This window comes from Oryzias latipes, chromosome 17 (genome assembly GCF_053564925.1).
Source record: "Oryzias latipes strain Hd-rR chromosome 17, Olatipes_Hd-rR_3.1".
Lineage (NCBI taxonomy): Eukaryota > Metazoa > Chordata > Actinopteri > Beloniformes > Adrianichthyidae > Oryzias > Oryzias latipes.
In genome coordinates, this window is record NC_136253.1 from 17,208,318 (window position 1) to 17,228,007 (window position 19,690).

At 39.7% G+C, this 19,690-nt stretch overlaps 1 protein-coding gene across 2 annotated transcripts; it reads right to left on the reverse strand.

Moving 5' to 3' along the window:
• Positions 1–3,107: 3,107 nt before the first annotated feature.
• On the reverse strand, positions 3,108–9,941 carry cyp7a1 (cytochrome P450, family 7, subfamily A, polypeptide 1). 2 transcript variants are annotated; one of them, XR_910401.4, is made up of 8 exons: positions 9,655–9,941; positions 8,452–8,692; positions 8,129–8,338; positions 7,857–8,051; positions 7,580–7,779; positions 6,538–6,668; positions 4,160–4,885; positions 3,108–3,808 (listed from the first exon to the last, which is right to left on the reverse strand). XR_910401.4 is itself a non-coding variant. In XM_004078870.4 (8 exons), the coding sequence occupies exons 1-8, from the start codon at positions 9,732–9,734 to the stop codon at positions 3,506–3,508; spliced, it is 1,539 nt and encodes a 512-aa protein (XP_004078918.1). In that variant the 5' UTR covers positions 9,735–9,941; the 3' UTR covers positions 3,108–3,505. The 2 variants fall into 2 exon arrangements, 1 of the variants encoding a protein (XP_004078918.1); XM_004078870.4 differs by having other exon boundaries at positions 4,707–4,885.
• Between the last annotated feature and the right edge of the window lie 9,749 nt (positions 9,942–19,690).

Here is a 19,690-nt window from a genome sequence, read left to right on the forward strand (position 1 = left end):
GAACTGGTACCTATTGGATAAATAGCATTTAAACCACTGAAGGGCAGATCCTCTGATCCCAATTTCATGGTCTAATCTTTGGAGTAAAATACTGTGGTCGATAGTGTCAAAGGCTGCACTGAGGTCCAACAGGACCAGAATAGAAAATAGTCCCTTTTCTGAGGCGAATAACGAGTCATTATAGACTGAAACTAGAGCAGTCTCCGTGCTGTGGTGAGGTCTAAACCCTGACTGAAAGCCTTCAAAGTGGCTGTTATCCTGTAGGTGGCAGTAAAGCTGCCTAACTACAACTCTTTCTCGGATTTTAGAAATAAAGGGGAGGTTTGATATTGGTCTATAGTTGGCCAAGTTGCTAGGATCTAAACTGGGCTTTTTCAGAAGACGTTTAACAACTGCATATTTAAAAGACTGTGGCACGTAACCCATTTCCAGAGAGGTATTTATCATCGTTAATATGGAATCATTAATTAGGGGGAAGGTTTCTTTAAAAAGTATAGTGGGAATTGAGTCTAACAGACAAGTTGAGGATTTTGAGGACGTAATAACTGATGCTATTTCCGCTGAATCCACAGCAGTGAAGCAGTCCAATGTTGCAAAGGTTTCTATGGATGCCTCCACTTCTACCACTTCAGCGTGCTCTGGGCTGATAGTAGGAATAATTTGATTCAACTTATGTCTAATATTTGAGATTTTACTATCGAAAAATGTAAGAAAATCATCAGAGCTGAGAAACAGGAACATGTGGTTCTACTGGGCTCTGACTGCGAGTTAATCTAGCAATAGTACTAAAAAGAAATCTTGGATTATTTCCATTCTCTGATATTAAGGTTGAATGGTACTGGCTTCTAGCTCTACGCAGAGCTTTTTTATAATTTGAAAGGCTATGTTTCCAGGTATTCAGAGACTGCTCTGAACCGGAGCGACGCCATTCACTTTCCAACTTACAGGTTACTGGTTTAAGAGAACATGTTTCATTTCATCATGATTGCAGGTTCGATTCCCGTCTTGCACGCCCATGTGTCGAAGTGTCCTTGGGCAAGACACTGAACCCCACCTTGCCTCTGGTGGGAGGTTGGTGCCAGTGTTCGGCAGTGGAGCCACCATCAGTGTGTGAATGTGTGTGTGCATGGGTGAATGGGACTGTGACTGTAAAGCGCTTTGGGCCTTCTTAAGAAGGTAGAAAACGCTATATAAGTATACGCCATTTACCATGGTTAGTAGACTAAGGTTGTTATCATTGATTAACTCATTGACTTAGAGGGACTTAGAGGAAATGGATCGAATGTTTAATAAACCATATTTAATGAAATCATAATTCTGCTTGTGAGTACTGCTGTTTGTCACTTTAAAGTTTCAATGACGCGCTCCTTTCACTTGTCTTTCAGGACATAAGCTAAAGCTAGGACCTGCTTGACTTTCCCTGCATGGCTTTTGCACCAGCACTAACCCTAAGGGAGGCTCAGGGGAGTGTTTTACTCTGCTGCTCTTCATTAGGGTCTCGTCTCTGGGTTGTCAGGTTGACCGACTAAGGCTAGCAGAAATGTTTCTAGAAAGAAGAGCGGCACCGTCCAGAGTAGGATGGACACCATCTCTCCGCATGAGACCGGGCTTCCCCCAAAACTCGCTCCAATTATCCATAAAACCAACGCCGTTTTCTGGGCACCATCTAGAAAGCCAGCGGTTAAATGATGAAAAGCGGCTGTACATTTCATCACTGACAAAGTTCGGCAGGGGACCAGAGAAAATTACAGTGTCGGACATCGTCTTAGCCAGTTTACACACCGAAGCTACGTTTAACTTAAGAACCTCTGATTGTCTGCGTGAATCACGACTCGACGGAACCTGGACTTACCCTGAGCTAACATCCCAAGGTGTTCTTCACTTTTCTTAACTGGGAAAACCTTCCAACAATGCAAAAAGTCTGTTACGCACCTTCCCTGACTTATTTACTTGGACATCCTTGCAGCCTCACTTGAGTTCTGGTTGACAAAACGTAGCTGACATGTGAGGCTGGCAGTTGCTGGAAGGCTGTACTTGAAGGTACGTGGAGGGAACAGACACATTGACTTGGAGCAAACAAAAACTGCCCCGGGACAATGTCTCTTACTCCTAGTATTTCCAGGAGGTTGTGGGAAAGAGAAAGAAAGCTATGGAAGCAAAGCTAGGATGGATAATCAGTTATTTGAAATGAAAGGTTCTCTTCTAATCGGTAGTAGTGGTAAATGTCCAGTAAGAGCGTGGTGAAAAGGGAAGATTCAATGAAAGCCATAATCTGCAAGAAGATTCAGGTTCTGTTGGATAAATCTGATGAACATAACCAATAAGAAGCAAAAAGAACTGAATATAAAAGCTGGAACGTGCAGGTTTACCACCATGATGTGGTCACTTGATAGACTGACTGAGCATTAAGAAGTGGAGGACTTGCATCTGGAAAATCAGCAAACAGAAACCAAGAAAAAACAGAAAAAGGGTTTAGAAGCTGAAAGGTCTGACAGATTCATGCAGAAGCATGCAACTTGTCAGAAAAAAACAATTTCTACTTTTAATTTTGGTGTTGCAGCCAACAAAGTCTGTACTACTACTTTCAAAAGACATTTTTTGAGGGAATTTAGAAATTCTAACTTTTTTCCCAACGTGGTCATGAACCCCTCATTGCAAACATTTTATTAAATCATTTCAATCAAAATCTTGGCTTTTTAAAATCATTTTTTAGACTAAAAATAAAAAAATAATGGTTCTTTCTAAGATATTTATATAATTACAATTACATAATCCTGTTTTAAGATCAGCTGAATCTGTTCACTGGCTACAAAAGCAGTCAAGGATAAATGAGCAGAGCTGTAGAAAGTATCATTCATTAAACTCAACCGTGACTTTTTTTTTGTTCCAAGAACTGATCAATATGTTGCAAAAGAATATGATCAATATGCAAAACCTTTAATAATATTAATAAAATAATTCCTTCCATTTCCAATTTTGTACCTGAATGAGCTGTCTGCAGCTTCTGTCAAGCATGAATTCATCAAATAACCAGTTCTACTTACTTATGGAGGTACAAGTGCTGGAGGCTAAACAGACTTTCAGACGCTCAGGAATTGACTCAGGAATTTTACTGCTAAGGCTTTATTCGCACCTGTTGTGTTACAACCGATCACAATGGAATGTCCTGGCATGCTTTATAAACACACAGACATGCAAATTAAAAGTGACAAAAAAGGAAAACCAATCAGGATTGATTGCAGAATGCAAGCTCACCCAAAAATTACAACTTGTGCAGAGAAGTGCTTTACTTTCTTCTCTGATCAAACCATAGCAGTGTGCACCACCAGATATAAAAGACACATTCCACAGGAAGCTCTTATTGACAATTTATCAAAACAAAGATAAACAAATGCACAAAAATAGAATTTGCATTTATTTACATAACCTGGTTTCTCAGTGAGCATGAATAAATTTACACTATGTACAACACAAGTTCAGTCCCTCTGGCCAGCAGAGACTACACCTAATGGTCCGCTTTCAGCTTGTATCTGAAGTCCACATCATAGGTTGGCTGGAGGACACCAAGACCAGCGCGGGATTGGTCGAGAGGCGGGACTCTGGCTGCAGGGTCCAGCAGTTCCATGTCAAAGAAGGACAGCATGAGAGTCAGGAACTGCTTGATTTCATACACGGCAAAGAACCTCCCAGGACACTTTGTCACTCCAGAGCCAAAGGGCATGTAGAAGTAGCGTAGCCGCCGTCCGTTGCGATAGAAAATGTTCTTCTCTTGACCCTTGTTGTCCAAGAAACGGTCAAACTTGTACTCCTGCGGGGTTCGAGAAAAAAAGAAAGATGAAAGACAATGAGAAACATCAGAGACAGCACCCTTTTCCTCCAAAAGTAGAGACAGAGCAGAACTCTGGGAACGGGTTCAGTTCTGACTAACTTATGTCCATGCCTACAGATTTGTTCTCCGCCTATCTGTTACCAGCTCCTGCTTACACTAATTTTGGTTTTAATTCTAACTGCTGATTGAAAACTGTTCATATAATTTATGACACATAGAAAGCTTTGCTTACTGGACTCTAGAATGTGATTCTAGAGTACTCTGTAAAGCTAAATTCACACCGGGGATGTGATGCATGTTCAAGAACGCGCTACACATAAGTTTTCTTACCCACATGCGGCCCATGGTGTTCACACTGGACAATTGGGGAGGGCTTCTTCTTTATTTTTATCGTTTACCAATGCATGTCCACTACCTACAGTTGGAAGAGGCTTGGTGCGAAATGTTGAAGCGGTGCAAATCTCATGAATCTTGCTCCAGGCTTTGTCTTTTACAATTAAAAAACGTGCACAGTTACACATGAACACAAGCGTTTCAAACACAAAAGCCCGAAATGTCCGCGCCTTTACACAGACTCTTCATTGATAGTGGCCACTTGAACGCATGTAGCTTAGGGCGGTGTGAGATCTGTGTTGTCATCAAAAGGAGGTTAGTTTCACATCCCACCCATCAAATATTAAATTCAGCATAGTCACCAATTTTCTCCTTTTAGGTTCTGAAATGGCGTTAATCAATGTGAACGTGCTCAAAACAACGACAATGATCCACCATTGAGGTTTCTGTGTAACTTGATGCAGGGAGAGTCAAGGTGGATGTGCACTTTTATTGTACAACTTGGCAACCTGATAACTAGAGGAAAGCATGGTGAGGGGCTTACATATGGATCTTCATAGATTTCTGGATCATAGTGGAGTAGGGGTGGGTACAGGGCGATCACATCATCTTTTCTGATGTGGTAGGCCTCCTGGTTGTCGAGCTGGAGCAAGAAGTTCTCCTTAGCGATGCGCACGTTCAGGGAGGCGCTGGAAAGCCGCATAGCTTCTTTGATGATGCTGTCTGTAAGCAGAAAGGATCCAGACACAAATATTTGATCGATTAATATTATGTGTTGACCCTATATAACCAATTGTATCATATCTGATATTTCTGAGACCCTATCTCATTAGCAGGATCAAACTTCCCTTGTAAAACCAATTGTATATAACCACGTTTTCTGCCTTGTAGTTCCTCGTAATTCCACTAGGGGCAGTAATCATCATTTCAAAATGGCTGCTTAAATCTTAAGGTCATAATGAGTTATATCACTAGAGGAGACATCATGTGATTCCTCATGGGAGGTGAGCACCGCCATCTTGGTGAGGTCAAGTTACTACTGCAGTGCATGCATTTGAAAACATTTTTTGCAAAATGCCAGTTCATTGTGCGGGTTTCAACTGCCAAAATCAGATAAATGAGTCCACGAAGGATGAAGGCATAACATTTCACAGGGAAGTGCTATAATTTTTTCCTTTTAATGCTGCAGGGGCTTCATTAATAGTACACATGTTGACATGTATGATGCTGCAGGGCTATTATCAACATGCTGCATGATGTACGCATAATTTGCTAACAACATAAATGTAAACTTTATTGTGTTAAACCTATATACAGTGTACTAGGACTAGGCTATTATAATAATATAGATTTATACATTTCTGACTCAGTGACTGAACTTTTCTTGCAGCTTAACCAATGGATTCAGACTTAAGGAAAAAGTGGGTCTTAGCAATAAAAAGAGCTAACCCAGATGGATCACTGTGGTACCACTAGTAATACAGTCTGGCTATGTTCAAAACATTTTGTGGAAACACATTTTGATAAGACTGTTCGCTTGAAACCCGGCACCATACCATCTGTGTTACACAAATATATATATATATATATATATATATATATATATATATATATATATATATATATATATATATATATATATATATATATATATATATATATATATATATATATATATATATATATATTATATATCTATAATATAAAAGCTACTTTAGATGCCACTAAAGGCAATAGAAATCATTGTCATGTGGGCGCCAACGACCTCACCAAGATGGCGTTGCGCTCCGCCACCGTTGGCCAGGCTTCCCAAGCGGGCGTGTCTCCTCTAGCGATATAACTCATTGTCCAAAACACTTTTGGCAGGAAATAGTTTATTATTAACCAATAACTCATCAATTGTTAATCACTTTTTAAAATGACAACTAGCTGTACGGAAAGAATAAAAAAAAAGTTGAAAATTAATTATTTATAATTCAGGTACACCATGTTAAAAGTGTGTGGATCAAATTGAAGACAGTAGGTAAATAAGGTGATTTTCCCTGAACTCTCATGCCAATATATTTCACATCTTAAACTGTGAGCAAAAAAGAAAATCATCATACCTATCATAATTGACTGTATAACTTAACCCATCTGATAAAAACATTGACATCACAAAATGTTTGTGTGGATTTCATCAAAATGTTTGTGTGGATTTCATCAAAATGTTTGTGTGGATTTCATCAAAATGTTTGTGTGGATTTCATCAAAGACTTTAAAAACATCTTCATTTAAAAAAACTTACATTTTCTGTCAAAGCTTTGAGGAAATGGCTTTACAGGGTCAAACGTCGGAGAATGAAAGTCTGGACTCTCACAGTTAACACTTCTTACCCATGATAGGCAATTTGTCCAGCTGGTCCCGGGTCAGGTTCAGGGTGGAGTCCCTCAGGTTAGTGGTTAAACCTGACTCCTCTAGGACTTTCTGTACTTCCTGCTGAGCTGCTTTCATAGCATCCGGACTCCTAAAAACAAAATACAAATAACAGAGAGTTCAAAACCAGATCAATTAAACTTTCTCTTTTCATTTTTGTCTGATTATGCAGCAGCGATGTCACACAATGTAACAAAGAGGCTTTTTCTTCTTTTCAAAAAGAATTCTTCCGGAAATACCAGCAGTTGTGTTTAGAAATAACATGGAAACCTAAATGTTTCAGCTCGCTCAGTTAGAGCATAAAATGTTTGCAAATGATGCTTTTTACATCAACACCTTCATTTGTCTACCAAAGGAGCAAATTGACGCCATATTTAAATAACCCTAAAGCTTATGAATGGAGGTTATTGTGTGCATTACGTCAGTACTGATAATTTAGAAATACTATTTTATTTTACATAGTTCATGCTTACTTTGTGCCCTTGTTGAACAACCTTTAATAAAAAAAAATCACATAAGCACAGTTTGACAAATCAATACACATTTCTGGCTGTCTGGTCTGTATTCCACAGGCAGATTTTCTTTACATAAGCAAAAAAATCTACAAGAAATACGTTTTTTTCCCCTTTTTTTTCCCTTTTTTTTTTTTTTTTTACCAATAATGACTATTTTAAGAAAACATATTCTAGTCACTAAGACATGTTGTTTTAAATTAAATTATTTTGCCAATGAAAACTTGCATGTTAAGATTATTTTTCTTTCTTTTCTTATTTTCAAGACAGAAAATACTACATTTTATTCGAAGCAAAGGTCTTCTGTTTTATTTTTTTATTCCGTTTTTGCAGTGTAGGGCCAAACCCAACCACCAAATCAAACATGGGAGGATCGGGATGTACGGGTAGAGATTTTTCCAGTCTTGTGACGACTCATGCCACGTCTTTTTCTCCATACAGGGGATGGTGGCGATGCTGTCACAGTAGAATACAGAGGATGTCTGCTCACCTTATCATGTAGAAGAGGCTCCAGAACGTGGCGGGCAAGGTGTTAGCCTGAGACGCCCACAGCAGAGCCACATGGGTCCTGGCTTTACTGACATCGTTAAAAGTGGATAGGGAGTCGTTCAGAATCATCCTCATGGAGATGAGATCTGACATGTTCTGCCTCTTTGACAGGTTTTCAGCATACATGGTTTTTGCGAGGTTCTGAAACAGGAAAATGGATTGATGACAATAAGCTCATAAGAAGCTGATGGGGCTTAAAGGGAGGTGGAGACACTCACCTCTCTGGCACTGTAGGCGCTTTTAAAGACATGGATGGGCAGACCAGCCACCAGAGCGGGAAAGATCTTGTCAAACTCCTTAAAGTTCTCCAAAGCATTGAGCACCAGCGCTTTCTGCGCTGACTGACGAGCCTGGCTCTTGTCTTCACCGAGCTCTTTACCAAACAGGGTCAGGTAACCAGACTCGAACATCACCTGGCAGTCAGACAGAACGTTGTGAGAACAGCTTCATCTCCAACCCATACCAACAAGTCTGTAGATTTGAGGCGGACCTTGTAGCAGAAGGCAAAGATGCCATCCACCTGCCATTGGTCCTTGCTGTGGCTGAGGGTGTCAGACTTTAGCAGGACATCTTGAAGGTGACCCATCATGGTTTCTATGAGGGAGGGCAGGGCTCCACCCTGCAGGGTCTTTAGAAAGGTGTGATGGAGGTTTTCCGTGGTGTGCCCGTGGCGTGGGTCAAAGCTGTCGTGGCCAAACGCCTAAAGAAGGAGCAGGAAGGTTGTCACCGTCAGGAAGAACCTAATAGCTGCTACAAAGAAACGTTTATTCACTAAACTTTGTTCACACAAAGAAAAACATATTCTTTGTTTACCTTTGCAGAAGTTGCAAAGTGGAACTTCATCCAGTCCAGGTGTCTGCCCTGCCTGATGACTGAATGGTAGGAGAAGGGATCACACAGGAAGTGGATGTATTGGCCTGCAATCTTGCAGGTGAAAATGTGACCGTGCTTCTTCTGGCGACTACGGAGGAACTGGAGGGGGTTGGCTCCGAACTGTAGAGCGCAGCCAAGGTAGGGGATGAATCCATTTTCCACGGGAGGCTCTCCGAGCTGCCTGTTATAAAATGGAGGGAGGATCAAACTGGGAAGAGACCAGCTAATACCAGTACGGCACCAACATGTCCATCCTCTAATGCTCTTCACGCAGAAACCCGCAAACAAAAGATCAAGTTTATCAGTAACCTATGGTTTTATCAAAACGTCAATAAAGCTTTAGGTTTTGATGGACCGAAACGCCGCAGCTTCCAGGGCGACTACGGGAGGAAGACGTCACAACCTCCTCTGCAAGGCGACCTCAAATGAGCAACGCCACAAGAGAGACTGCTGCATTCCACGTTCTTTGGACTCCAATACCTCTTTATCTGTTCATCTTTCCTCTGAACTACACACAACAACAAATCTTACTTGTGATCTTGTTATTTTAGCGAGTTTTTTTGTATAGAAAACATGCAGAAGAAAAACGTGTCATCAACTTGAAACCAGCTGATGAAGACTGATAAGGATGTTTAAGCATTGGGAATCTTCCTAGCAACACTAGTTTTCCAAAACAACTCAAGACACAGTTTCATCAGGTTGTCAGATTGTCACATGTCATTACAAGAAATATGTTACAATTGCAATATTTCTTTACGCACCTTCCTAGAAGAAAAACAAAACAAAGACAATGTCTGTGAGTCACATTCGCACCTGACAAAGCCACTACAACAGTGTTGTGTTGAGTTGTCACGACAAGCATGACAGTTTAATTATTTTTTGAGAACATGATGACTGCTGAAAACAAACTGTCTATTGTATGCTATTTTATTCCCCTTATTTGTCACGATCTTCCAAAACTTTCCTCAACCTTTTAGTAACAAGATGCATCAGATAAAAACTCAGCTTTTCAGTTTTTCTTTTTGTATCCTGACCAGAATTTGGCGGCTTGTCCATGCGTCATTTATCAAACATTAGAGTGCAACTGCATTTCATCTGATTCAAATGGCTCAAGTACACAATGATACTGCGCTCCACACTTACCTGCGTCTTATCCCCAAAGCAAGCCACAGGATGCTGCACAAGGCCACCACCACCCCCCATATCAGAGCAATGCTAATCATCACTGGGATGGAGAGAGGAGGATCCAGAAGAAATGATGGCAGACTTGTCAGAGCTCTTGCATACAATGAAGGAAGCTGGAATGTTTGCTGCCAACAGCCTATGTCTGTAGTGCAGGCGATGAGTGCTGCTGTCTGTCAGTGTGTGTTAGTCAGTGTGGGTGTCAGTCGGCAGGCAGCTGGAGGTGTGTGGCAACAGGCAGCAGGCGGCTGCTTTTATACACGTCCGGGTTGGAGGGTGGACCCTGAAGTGGTTCTATTGCAAATGACAGTGGGTTTCAAGCAACCCACATCTTCCTACTGTCTCATAGGGAGGCTCAATTTTTTTTCTAAAAATATCGTTTTAATAGCCCACAGTAAGGGAATTTCATGAAATTTACAATAAATAGATTCAAGAAGATACATCCTCATTAACCAGTTTAGATATGTTTGACTGATTTCTTTTCCTAAATGAGAAACATTTCATGAAAAATCTTTAGGAGGAGGGTCCTGGGTGTTCACACTTTTGGGATCTCTCTAGGAAATTCAGTTCCACGCAAGCCATGTTGTATGTGTGCATGTTTGTGTGTGTGTGTGTGTTTGATGGCCTTGACCAGAGTCCTTACCTGATATTACCTGGTAACCAGAGTCAAGGTCTTGCTCTGTTGTGTTAGTTTGAGTGTGTGTAACTATGTGTGTGTGTGTGTGTGTGTGTGTGTGTGTGTGTGTGTGTGTGAGGGAGGGATGGGGAAAGTGCGAGGCCGTAGTGTGACATGTGTTCAGACCTGCTACGCTGTGGGTGGGGATCCTGCTAATCAGGAAAGACCATGGCCACATATATAAGATCAAAAATGTTGTCTAGCGGCAAGGAGAGGAGGAAGTCATTAAAAAAATAAAATAAAATAAAATAAAAACATTAAGCAGGATGTAAAAGGTCCATTTGACTAAAGCTCCAACGTGAACTCAAACTCCAATCATTTGAATTATTTTTTGATTAAATTTCTTGTTTTAATGTATTTTGATATTGCTATATGTCATGAAACAAGGCCAAGAAAAATAGTGTCAAAAAAAAGTCTATTTTATTTTTATTCTCATCAAGTACAATGCATCTGTGAAGAAAACCCGACAACTTAAAGGCCAACAGAGCGGCTTAAGTAAAGGCATGGCCTCGGGTCACCAAGGCCAACCTTATCTATAGCCTTTATCAAAAGAAAAGTTTGAAGTCCAGTCCCAACAGTAGCAGCCAATAAAGAAAAGCATAAGCTGAAAAACGGCAATCCTAAAAACCTTTCCTGGAAATCTTTAAGCTGTAAATTAAATTGGAAAAATAAAAAAATATTTGGTATCAAAGGTATTCTAGAAACTTCAAATGTATGTTTGACTGGAAGGGAACATCCTGGTCCTGGTCACAGTGTATTCCTGAGCTGCTCAGTTTAATAAAACACACCTTGTTTGACTCCAAAATAAAATAAATAAATTGTGAGTTTAATTTAAAAAATGTTTACCTAATGTGATTTTACTCCTGACAGAGTATTAAAGCAAACACAGTTTAGGGGTGGATTGACCTTTGTTCACAGCTTTGTTATTTTATTGGCACACTGAATGAATCTTCAACATACTGCACATTTTTGGGAAAAATGTCTTTTGTAATGAAAAGCTAAGATGCTGCTTTAAACGTCTAGCAGAGATTTGCCAAGTTTGGGATGATCGTCAGAAGTAAGGCTTTGTGCGTGGCTGTTTTTGTTGTTATGGTACCTGTGTCCTGACCTTGGCCTTTAGAGCTTAGGAATCGATCTCATAACATCCCACTGTAGGCGTGGGACCTCAGCCCAGCTGTGACCAAATCCTGCAAGTTTTCCCTTCACCCTTCAACTTGGGGACAGGACAGTAGTGCTGTGAGCTTTATTTGGTTTTTCTTTGACTTTTACTTTACTTTCAGCTTGTTTTAATGCTTTTCAGTTTTTCCATGGGGCTTTGAAGACTTCTTCATCTAAATAAATGTACACAAAAGTAAAAGTTCCAGTTTGAGCTTTTACTCTGATTTACACAAACATTTCGGGGCAGAGAATACGACTGTGTATTCTGTGTGGTTTCCAGGCTAAGTAAAGCTTTACCACAATATTAATTCCCAATACAGAGAGCTAAATAACTGACTTTTTCTGCATGACTGAAACCACTATGTTGTTGTGGGTGACTTGAGGTCAGCACTTTTATTTTGAACAGCATAAAACAAGTAGATAAAAGGTGTGACAAAAATAAAAATATTGCCACTAAAAAAGACAAAATTGCTAAAAAAAAAAGTGTTATTAGTAGCAAAACTAGAGGAAAAAAAATCTCAAAATTAATAAAAAAAACGTATTAAAATGATCAGTTACAGACATTAACTGCATACATATCAGACATCCTAAAATAACACATTGTCCATTTACTATAGTAAACATTGTCATAAAAATATTATATGTATATTTGTTACTTTAGTAATTGTACAAACGTTATAAGTATTTGAGAACCTTTGACATTATTAGTAACTGATAGGCGTTGCCCTTTATTACGAATAACCACTTCTTTTTAGCAGTAATATCTAGTTTTCCTTTGAAAAATATAAATATACAGTTGAACATAAACTTTTGTTTTCTTCATGTTTTTTTAATTTGGGGTTTCATTTTCCCCAAAAAATATTTAATTTCTCATACCACCTTAAACTTTCATGAAAGTGCATGTAAAAGTCCAGAATTATAAACCATAGCAGTCACTCAAAGACCTATTTGAAATCAGGAAGGGACAATTTCTATGTATTCTTCTTCCTCTGAAAACATATAAATAGGTTGTTGCAGACTGTGGCATTTCAGGAAAAGGAAGTAAAGTGTTGCGTGACATGGTTAGCATAAAGTTCATGACCATTGCATGTGATCTACAGTGGATCAGCCTTCAATGAAGGAATCCACAAGTGTTATGGGAAAAAGATTTTAAACTCATGTCTGGGTTTTTCCCACTGTTCATTTCTTTTTTGCAGGAATTGACTTTTAACCTGCAAATTCAAACAAGTTTTAAACTGGCTGCATCCAATTTTTCTTAGGGAAAGCTAAAGACTGACTACTTTGTTTTTACTTGTTTTAAATGTTATTTACTGAAGATGTTTTATCTATTTATTTTAGAAAATTTGTATTGCCTTTTTATTTTACTTTGTAAAGCACTTTGTGGTATTTACCTGTAAAAAGTGTTATATCAATACATTTCTTTTTCTTCTTTTTTTTAATTTTTTTTCCCAGTTTTGTATAGTAGAATAAACATCTAAAGAAATATCAGATTATTAAAGTTTAAAAGGCACATGTTCACCAAAAAAGCAACAAAAAAAAAACATCAAACAGAAGTTTATCAGATAGGCAGTATACAATAAATTTCAAAATAAAAGTCCAAAGGACAAGAAACTTCAAATTAAATTAATGATAGCGGTGAAAAACACCTAAGACATTAGGTTTTAAACTCAACACCTATCCACTTGAAATGCTAAAACAGATGGTGATGTTCACTGAAACCATAGAACCATAGCAACTATCAAACATTCTCTTTGACTAAGGGAGGACGCTGTCAAGATTCAGGTCAAATATAGCAGCTTATAGTCAATATATACAATTCAATATGGATTACCATATATTCAAAATGCTATTCATTTAAAGGGCCTATGTCATGCTTTTCTTAAGCCTTTAAGAGTAAACCATATCCATATAATATATTACATTTGGCTCACTAAAGAACGACAATTTTATTTCAAAAAGTTATTTTCACCATTCAGGTTAGACCACTCGATCTCTGAGGCACCGCCCTCTGCTCCGTGTGGATGCCGCCCATGTCATGACATCATCCTAGAGCCGGCCTCTACATCATGTCTGTTTCTCCCACGAAAACAAACAACATCCAAACTTCTGCATAGATGGATGCGCATACCGTATATCTGCCTCTAGTGGCCCTGGCGTTTATTCCAGAAATTTGGCAGCCGTGCCGGCGTTTATTAGAGATGGACCGGCGTTCATTCCATCACAGAAAGAGTGGTGATGGCTAATGGGTTCAATATGCTGTGAAATTTGGTCACAAAATGCAGACAATAACAAGAACAGTTCAGGATTTATTGAAATGATCAGAATATTGTCTTATGTTCTGATCAGCACTGGCTGTCTTTTCTCTTTAAAGCATCAGTCTCTGTATCAAAAATCCTTTTTGCTTTCATGCAGATCATTTAACTGGAGATCATTTTCTGTCTTTGCTCATTAATTCATGCTCAAACCAGTTCCTCTTATTCGTTGCTCGCTTCCTTTGCACCTCCACCAGGAGGTGCAGCCATGTTTCAATTTCACCCATCCGCTTGTACCATTCTGGCAAACATTTAGGATCCACCCCTAAATGTTGCTTAGATTCCTCACCAGAATGTTCTTTGGCGTTTGGTAAAATCAGTGGGGGTCGTCCTTTTAGAGAGCCATTTTTCTTTTGTCCTCATGGTAATTTGAATTTATGTATAAATGTATCTTTTTCACAAGCTGCACTGGTGGTTCCTCAGCTTCTCTGAGCAGATTTTTAAATGCTAACTTGACGTTTCTTCATAGTGTTATATGGTCTCTGTGTCTTTTTTCATGATATTTAACAGTGATCCTCATGAGTGACCCTCTCACAAGTATCCGGTGAGTGAGTTCATCTTGACACAGAATCACTGAAATTGAACTACAACCAAAATTGGAGGGTGGGGGGTTTGGCTGTTCGCCCATCGGTCAGCAAACAAAATGGACAAACACAGACACACGCTTGTATACACACACACACGTGCCTCTGCAAACCTGCTGATAAGCAGCTCAGCCAACAACGTATCTGGGGAAAAGCCAACCTGAAAAATATTTTGATCTCATCCTTCACAACTTCAAATACTTCTCAAGCACAGAGAAGTTCCAGGAGGTTGGAATCAGTTGGGTTGGGATGAGAGTCAGTACCTGATACCAGAGACATGTGCTGCACCATGAAGGGATCGGCAGAAAATACAGCTTTTACAACCCTTTTTCTTTTGTTTGAGGTTCAGCTCCACAGTAAGGTGGCCCTGACTAAGAAATGTACAGCAGGTTAGGAGTTATTATGGTGTCAAACTTGTGCACTGAGACATTGTGGTCAATTCCCAATTTTGAGCCATTTTGTGTGTTCAGGTTGGTCACTTCTTCTTTCACTTTCAGCTTCTCCCCATCAGGGAGAAGCTGAGGGTGAGTTGCATGGTTAACTTGGCAATGTTTTACGCTGGATGCCCTTCCTGACACAACCCTCTCAATCCAACTGGCACAGCAGCAGAGAAGGGAATACGGAGCAGCCTGGATTTGAACCCAGGTTTTATGGATGGAAGGCGCTGCAAACCAGCATGAGCTAAACCGGCCCCCGGTTCAAGTTGGTCACTAATTGGTCAATTTTTCCTTAGATGCATGAAACGTGTGATCACCAAAGTGTAGTTTGGTTGCACCCATAGAGCCAAAGTTACTAAGATAATCTGTGTAAAAAAAGTGTGGAAACTTGGCAGCCTGCCCTAAAAACATATTCCCAGATTGCATCTGTTAAATGGGGACATTTGGCATAAATTAATATTAGGTTAAGGGATTTCTGGCAGAACACACCAAAACCTGGAAGGGGAAGATACAAGTAAATCAGTTTAGTGTGAGGAGTGAGATTTATCAAACGTTACATAACATTTTAAAAAAGTGTTAATATGGAAATTTAGAACGAGCCTCACAAAAGCTGACTGGAGTCAACTAAGGACCGTGTCACACAGCCACTACTTACATTTTGTGCATTTTCCACTGAAGAAAATTGGTCATATGTGAATTTACGTGGAAAAAGGGAGAAACGTTGTGGTCTTTACCTTAAATTTTCTCAGATGTATCACGAATGTACCATGTTAAAACCATGGAAGAAGTACAAATAAACCACACAAAGAACACGTAAATAAACGTAGAACATGTGTCCCTGGGGTGCGGGTTCTGGTCCTTGCCCTTCAGAGTCGGCCTTCTCCATAATTCCAAGTGTGGGTCTGCCTGGTGGGGGCATATTTACAACACTCCCTGGGGACCCCCAATTCTCTTGGGTGTCCTCCTCCTGGGCAGGAATGGTCTTCCCCTGCCTTTTTCTCTCCTGGACCAACCGTGGGCCGGGTGGGTGGCTGCCTGGAGCGTGGGGAGGGTCTCCCTTGGGGGACCCTGGCTCATGACTGGGGTTGGGGTGGGGGGATGCTCAGAACTCCTGGGTGGTGGTGGGCTGCTCGTCTGGGGCTGGGGGTGCTCTCTCTGGGCTAATTCTTCAGGTCGGGCTGAAGCTTGCAATCTCTGTCCCCCCATGCCTCCCTGCTCTCTGGCATTGGGGGCCTCTGTGGCGGTCCTGCTGGCCCTGGCCTGGGTGGCAGATTTGAAGCAGTTGTTTTATATCTGCCACCGTTCGGGTGTTGGGGGGTTCTGGCTGCCGTTGCTGCTACGGGGGGGGGGGGGGGGGGGGAGGGGGGGACCTTTCTTTTTACATTCCATCATCCATCTCAGAAGAACATAAACACTCACTTGAGCACAGGTGCCATCTCACCTTTGCACAAATAGTTTGTGTGACTGAATGAAACTTTTCAACAACTATTATTATGTACATGTTTAGGTGTTTGTATGTGAACATTTTTGAAGCCAACAGGTTTGTTTATAACATTTGATTGTGTGGACAGGCCCTGCCCCTTTTAGATTTGTATTACATCTAAACCTGACAGTAATAATTATAAACATCCAGCAACTTGTTGCTTTATGCTACTTCATGATTTTACCCCCCCCCTTCCATAATTACCCCTACTACCCCCACCATCTCTCTCTTCTTCCCTTATTTTCTTTTCTGTCTGCTCCAACAAAAACTGTTATAAATATAATTAATGTGAATAAAGTTTATTCTAAATTACAAAAGGGATTTATTCAAATTTACACCTTGTGTGTCAGAAGATTCATGACCCCATGTTGTGACAGTAAAACCCAACACAAGAGGCCTTCAGCTCTCATTTGTTTGTCCAGCTATTGGACAGGACAAGTTAAAAAAAAATCAATGTAGAACACGAACCACGTGTAATTATAGTTTTTATATGCAATGCCTTAGTAATTTGTCCATCAATTACAAAATATCAACTTGATATTTGCACCATATACGCGATTTAAAAAAATGAATCGGTGGTACAAGCGAAAAAGTCTGTCATATGTGGAATGGTCATAAAAAGCCACAAATTTGCGTAAGCATCTTACAAAAATCCCACACAATTGCGCAAGATTTCTTAATAATTGCAGATAAATTACGATAAATAGGCATAAACTGCGTAATTCTCAACCGACCAAAAATGTTAAATAACTGTGCTCCCCCAGAGGTGACTGAGGGTTGTGTTTTCTCCAATGGAGCTGGACTAGCCAGGAATTGAACCACCAACCCAGACAACCGCTCCACCTCTAAACCAAAGTTGCTCAGATGTTATGTACCAAAAAAAAGTTTCCACTTAACCAATAACTGGAAATGGAGAAATTCTTGGGTTTATGTTCTGTGCAGACGCAGTTCCATGATTCAAGGTAATGACAACAATGACCAAATATGTGAAGCCAAACAGCCTCATTGAAGGACTGAATAAAAAGATTTACATCTGTAGAAGCAGGTAAAAGCAGCTTTGCGCTGACATGCATCTCTTAAAGGGCCCATATCTATCTTCTAAAGCCTTTTATAGTAAACAATATCCATGTAAATAATAATATATTACCTTTGGCACACAAAATATTGAATCTTTTATGTATGGAGTCAATTCAGTCTCAATATTCAGACATGCACACAACCTATTTCACAAATACACACGCTCTGATTCACAAATGAGACTGAATTGACTCCATATTTATGTAATAAGAGTTCTTTTCGCAGCTAAGTAAGACGACTCGATCTTTAGTCCCTTTACATTATCAAAGTCTTCAACTGCTGCAAAATTCAGCAGCACGCGTTCTGACGAGGACCAGGGGGCGGGAACACATTACACCGATTTTAAGATCGCTGCATTGGCTCCCTGTGCAATTCAGGATTGATTTTAAAGTTCTTTTATTGGTTTACAAATGTTTTTATGGTCTTGGGCCTTCATATTTATCTGACATGATTTTAAAGTATGAGCCCTCGCGGACCCTGAGGTCCTCTGATACAGGCCTTTTGGTTATCCCAAAAGTTAGAACAAAAACGTACGGCGAGGCCTCATTCAGTTTTTACGGACCTCGCCTGTGGAACAGCCTCCCAGAGAGCCTCAGGGCTGCAGAGACAGTTCATGTTTTTAAGGGAAGGCTTAAGACCTACCTTTTTAATTTAGCTTTTAGTTGAATTTTAGGATTTTTAAAATTTTTTTTTATTGTATTTATTTATTTATTTTTTATTATTAGTATTATTTTTTTAATTTATTATTATTATTATTTTTAAATATTTTAAATAATTTATTTTTCTTTTAACTAGTTTTATATGTGTATGTAAATACATTTATTTATTTATTCTATTAATTTTTAAGACGCTCTTACTATTTCATATGCCTATTAAGGTTTATGTAATTATTTGTTTTTTGTCCATGTTTTATATATATTCTAATTTTATTCCTTTTACATTTTATTACACTCCGGTGTTTTCCTCTGAGGGATCCTCCACATCAGTGACCGACCCTTCTCAGTGAGCGGGGTCGCTGCAGTGGGATCTCCTGGGTCTGACTCTTTTGATCGGATCTGGGGGGTTCTGTGGTAGTGTACTCCGTGAACTTGGGTTGGGGGGTCGCTGGTGTGGACATGTCCCCAAACTATCGTTTTCCCACCTCAGGACAAAGCCAGGTCTCTACATTCTATCATTCTATCACTTTTTTATTTATTTATTTATTTATTGATGTGTGTGTGTGTGTGTGTGTGTGTGTGTGTTTTTGCGGGGGGGGGGGGGTTGTCTTGTCATCTTGTTTTTAAATTTTATTGTATTTTATGCACAGCACTATTAGTGACATCTGTTGTCGAAAAAGTGCTATATAAATAAAGGTTGATTTGATTTGATTTGATTTGAAAGTGCTTACACTATCAACGTAAATCAGCTGATTCTGTCTCGGAGAAAAGTTTCTTTGTGCCGATTACAAACATAAATGTTGTAAATTGGTGCAAGGCTGATATGAAAAGCCGATATTCTCAGTGTAGACTCAGCAGATACTTGTTGATCACAGAAATTGTCAAAGAGCTTGTGTTATTCAGGTGTTAAAGGGTTAATCAAATCATCATGGATCAGGAGCGCATAAAAAAAAAAAATCAGGTTTGTGATGCAGAGACTCACATGGATGGGCCAAAGTATCACTACTCCACTTCTCCTCCTCACAGCCTCATGTGGGTCTTTGCTTTCCTCGTCTGATCTGGCTCATAAACGGCTGGGTAGCTCCAATTTTGTTCGATATTTTTCTTTTTTGCGCTGCTAATGTTAGGTTGGGGCTATAATTTGTATATATTCTTTCAAATGTGTGTCTGTCTAACTTGTCATTACTGTTCTGTACATACTTGTGCCAAACTCCATGCTACTGTGACAAGGAAATTTCCCATTCGTGGGATTAATAAACAAATCTAATCTAATCTAATCTAATAAGCTTGCGCAGGAGCGAGCCAACAGAGCTCTCGGTGACGGGAAGGAAAGGAGGTGGTCCCACCTACAACCCAGAGAATAAGTTCTAATAAGCATCTGCCGATGTTCAGAAAATTATGTCTTAAAAGAGAAATGAGCAACAATTTAAACCTTATTCAAACCTGAGATGGAGACATATCTCGTGAAGGTGGTTGAATGAAAGATTCTCCACTCTTTTGATACTATTGACTTTAATTGAAATATGTTGGATCTGGACTCTAGACCTGGGTATCACACAGGTAAACACTTCTTTGGCCATCAAATTACCAAAAATACAGTTTGGGGAATTACCC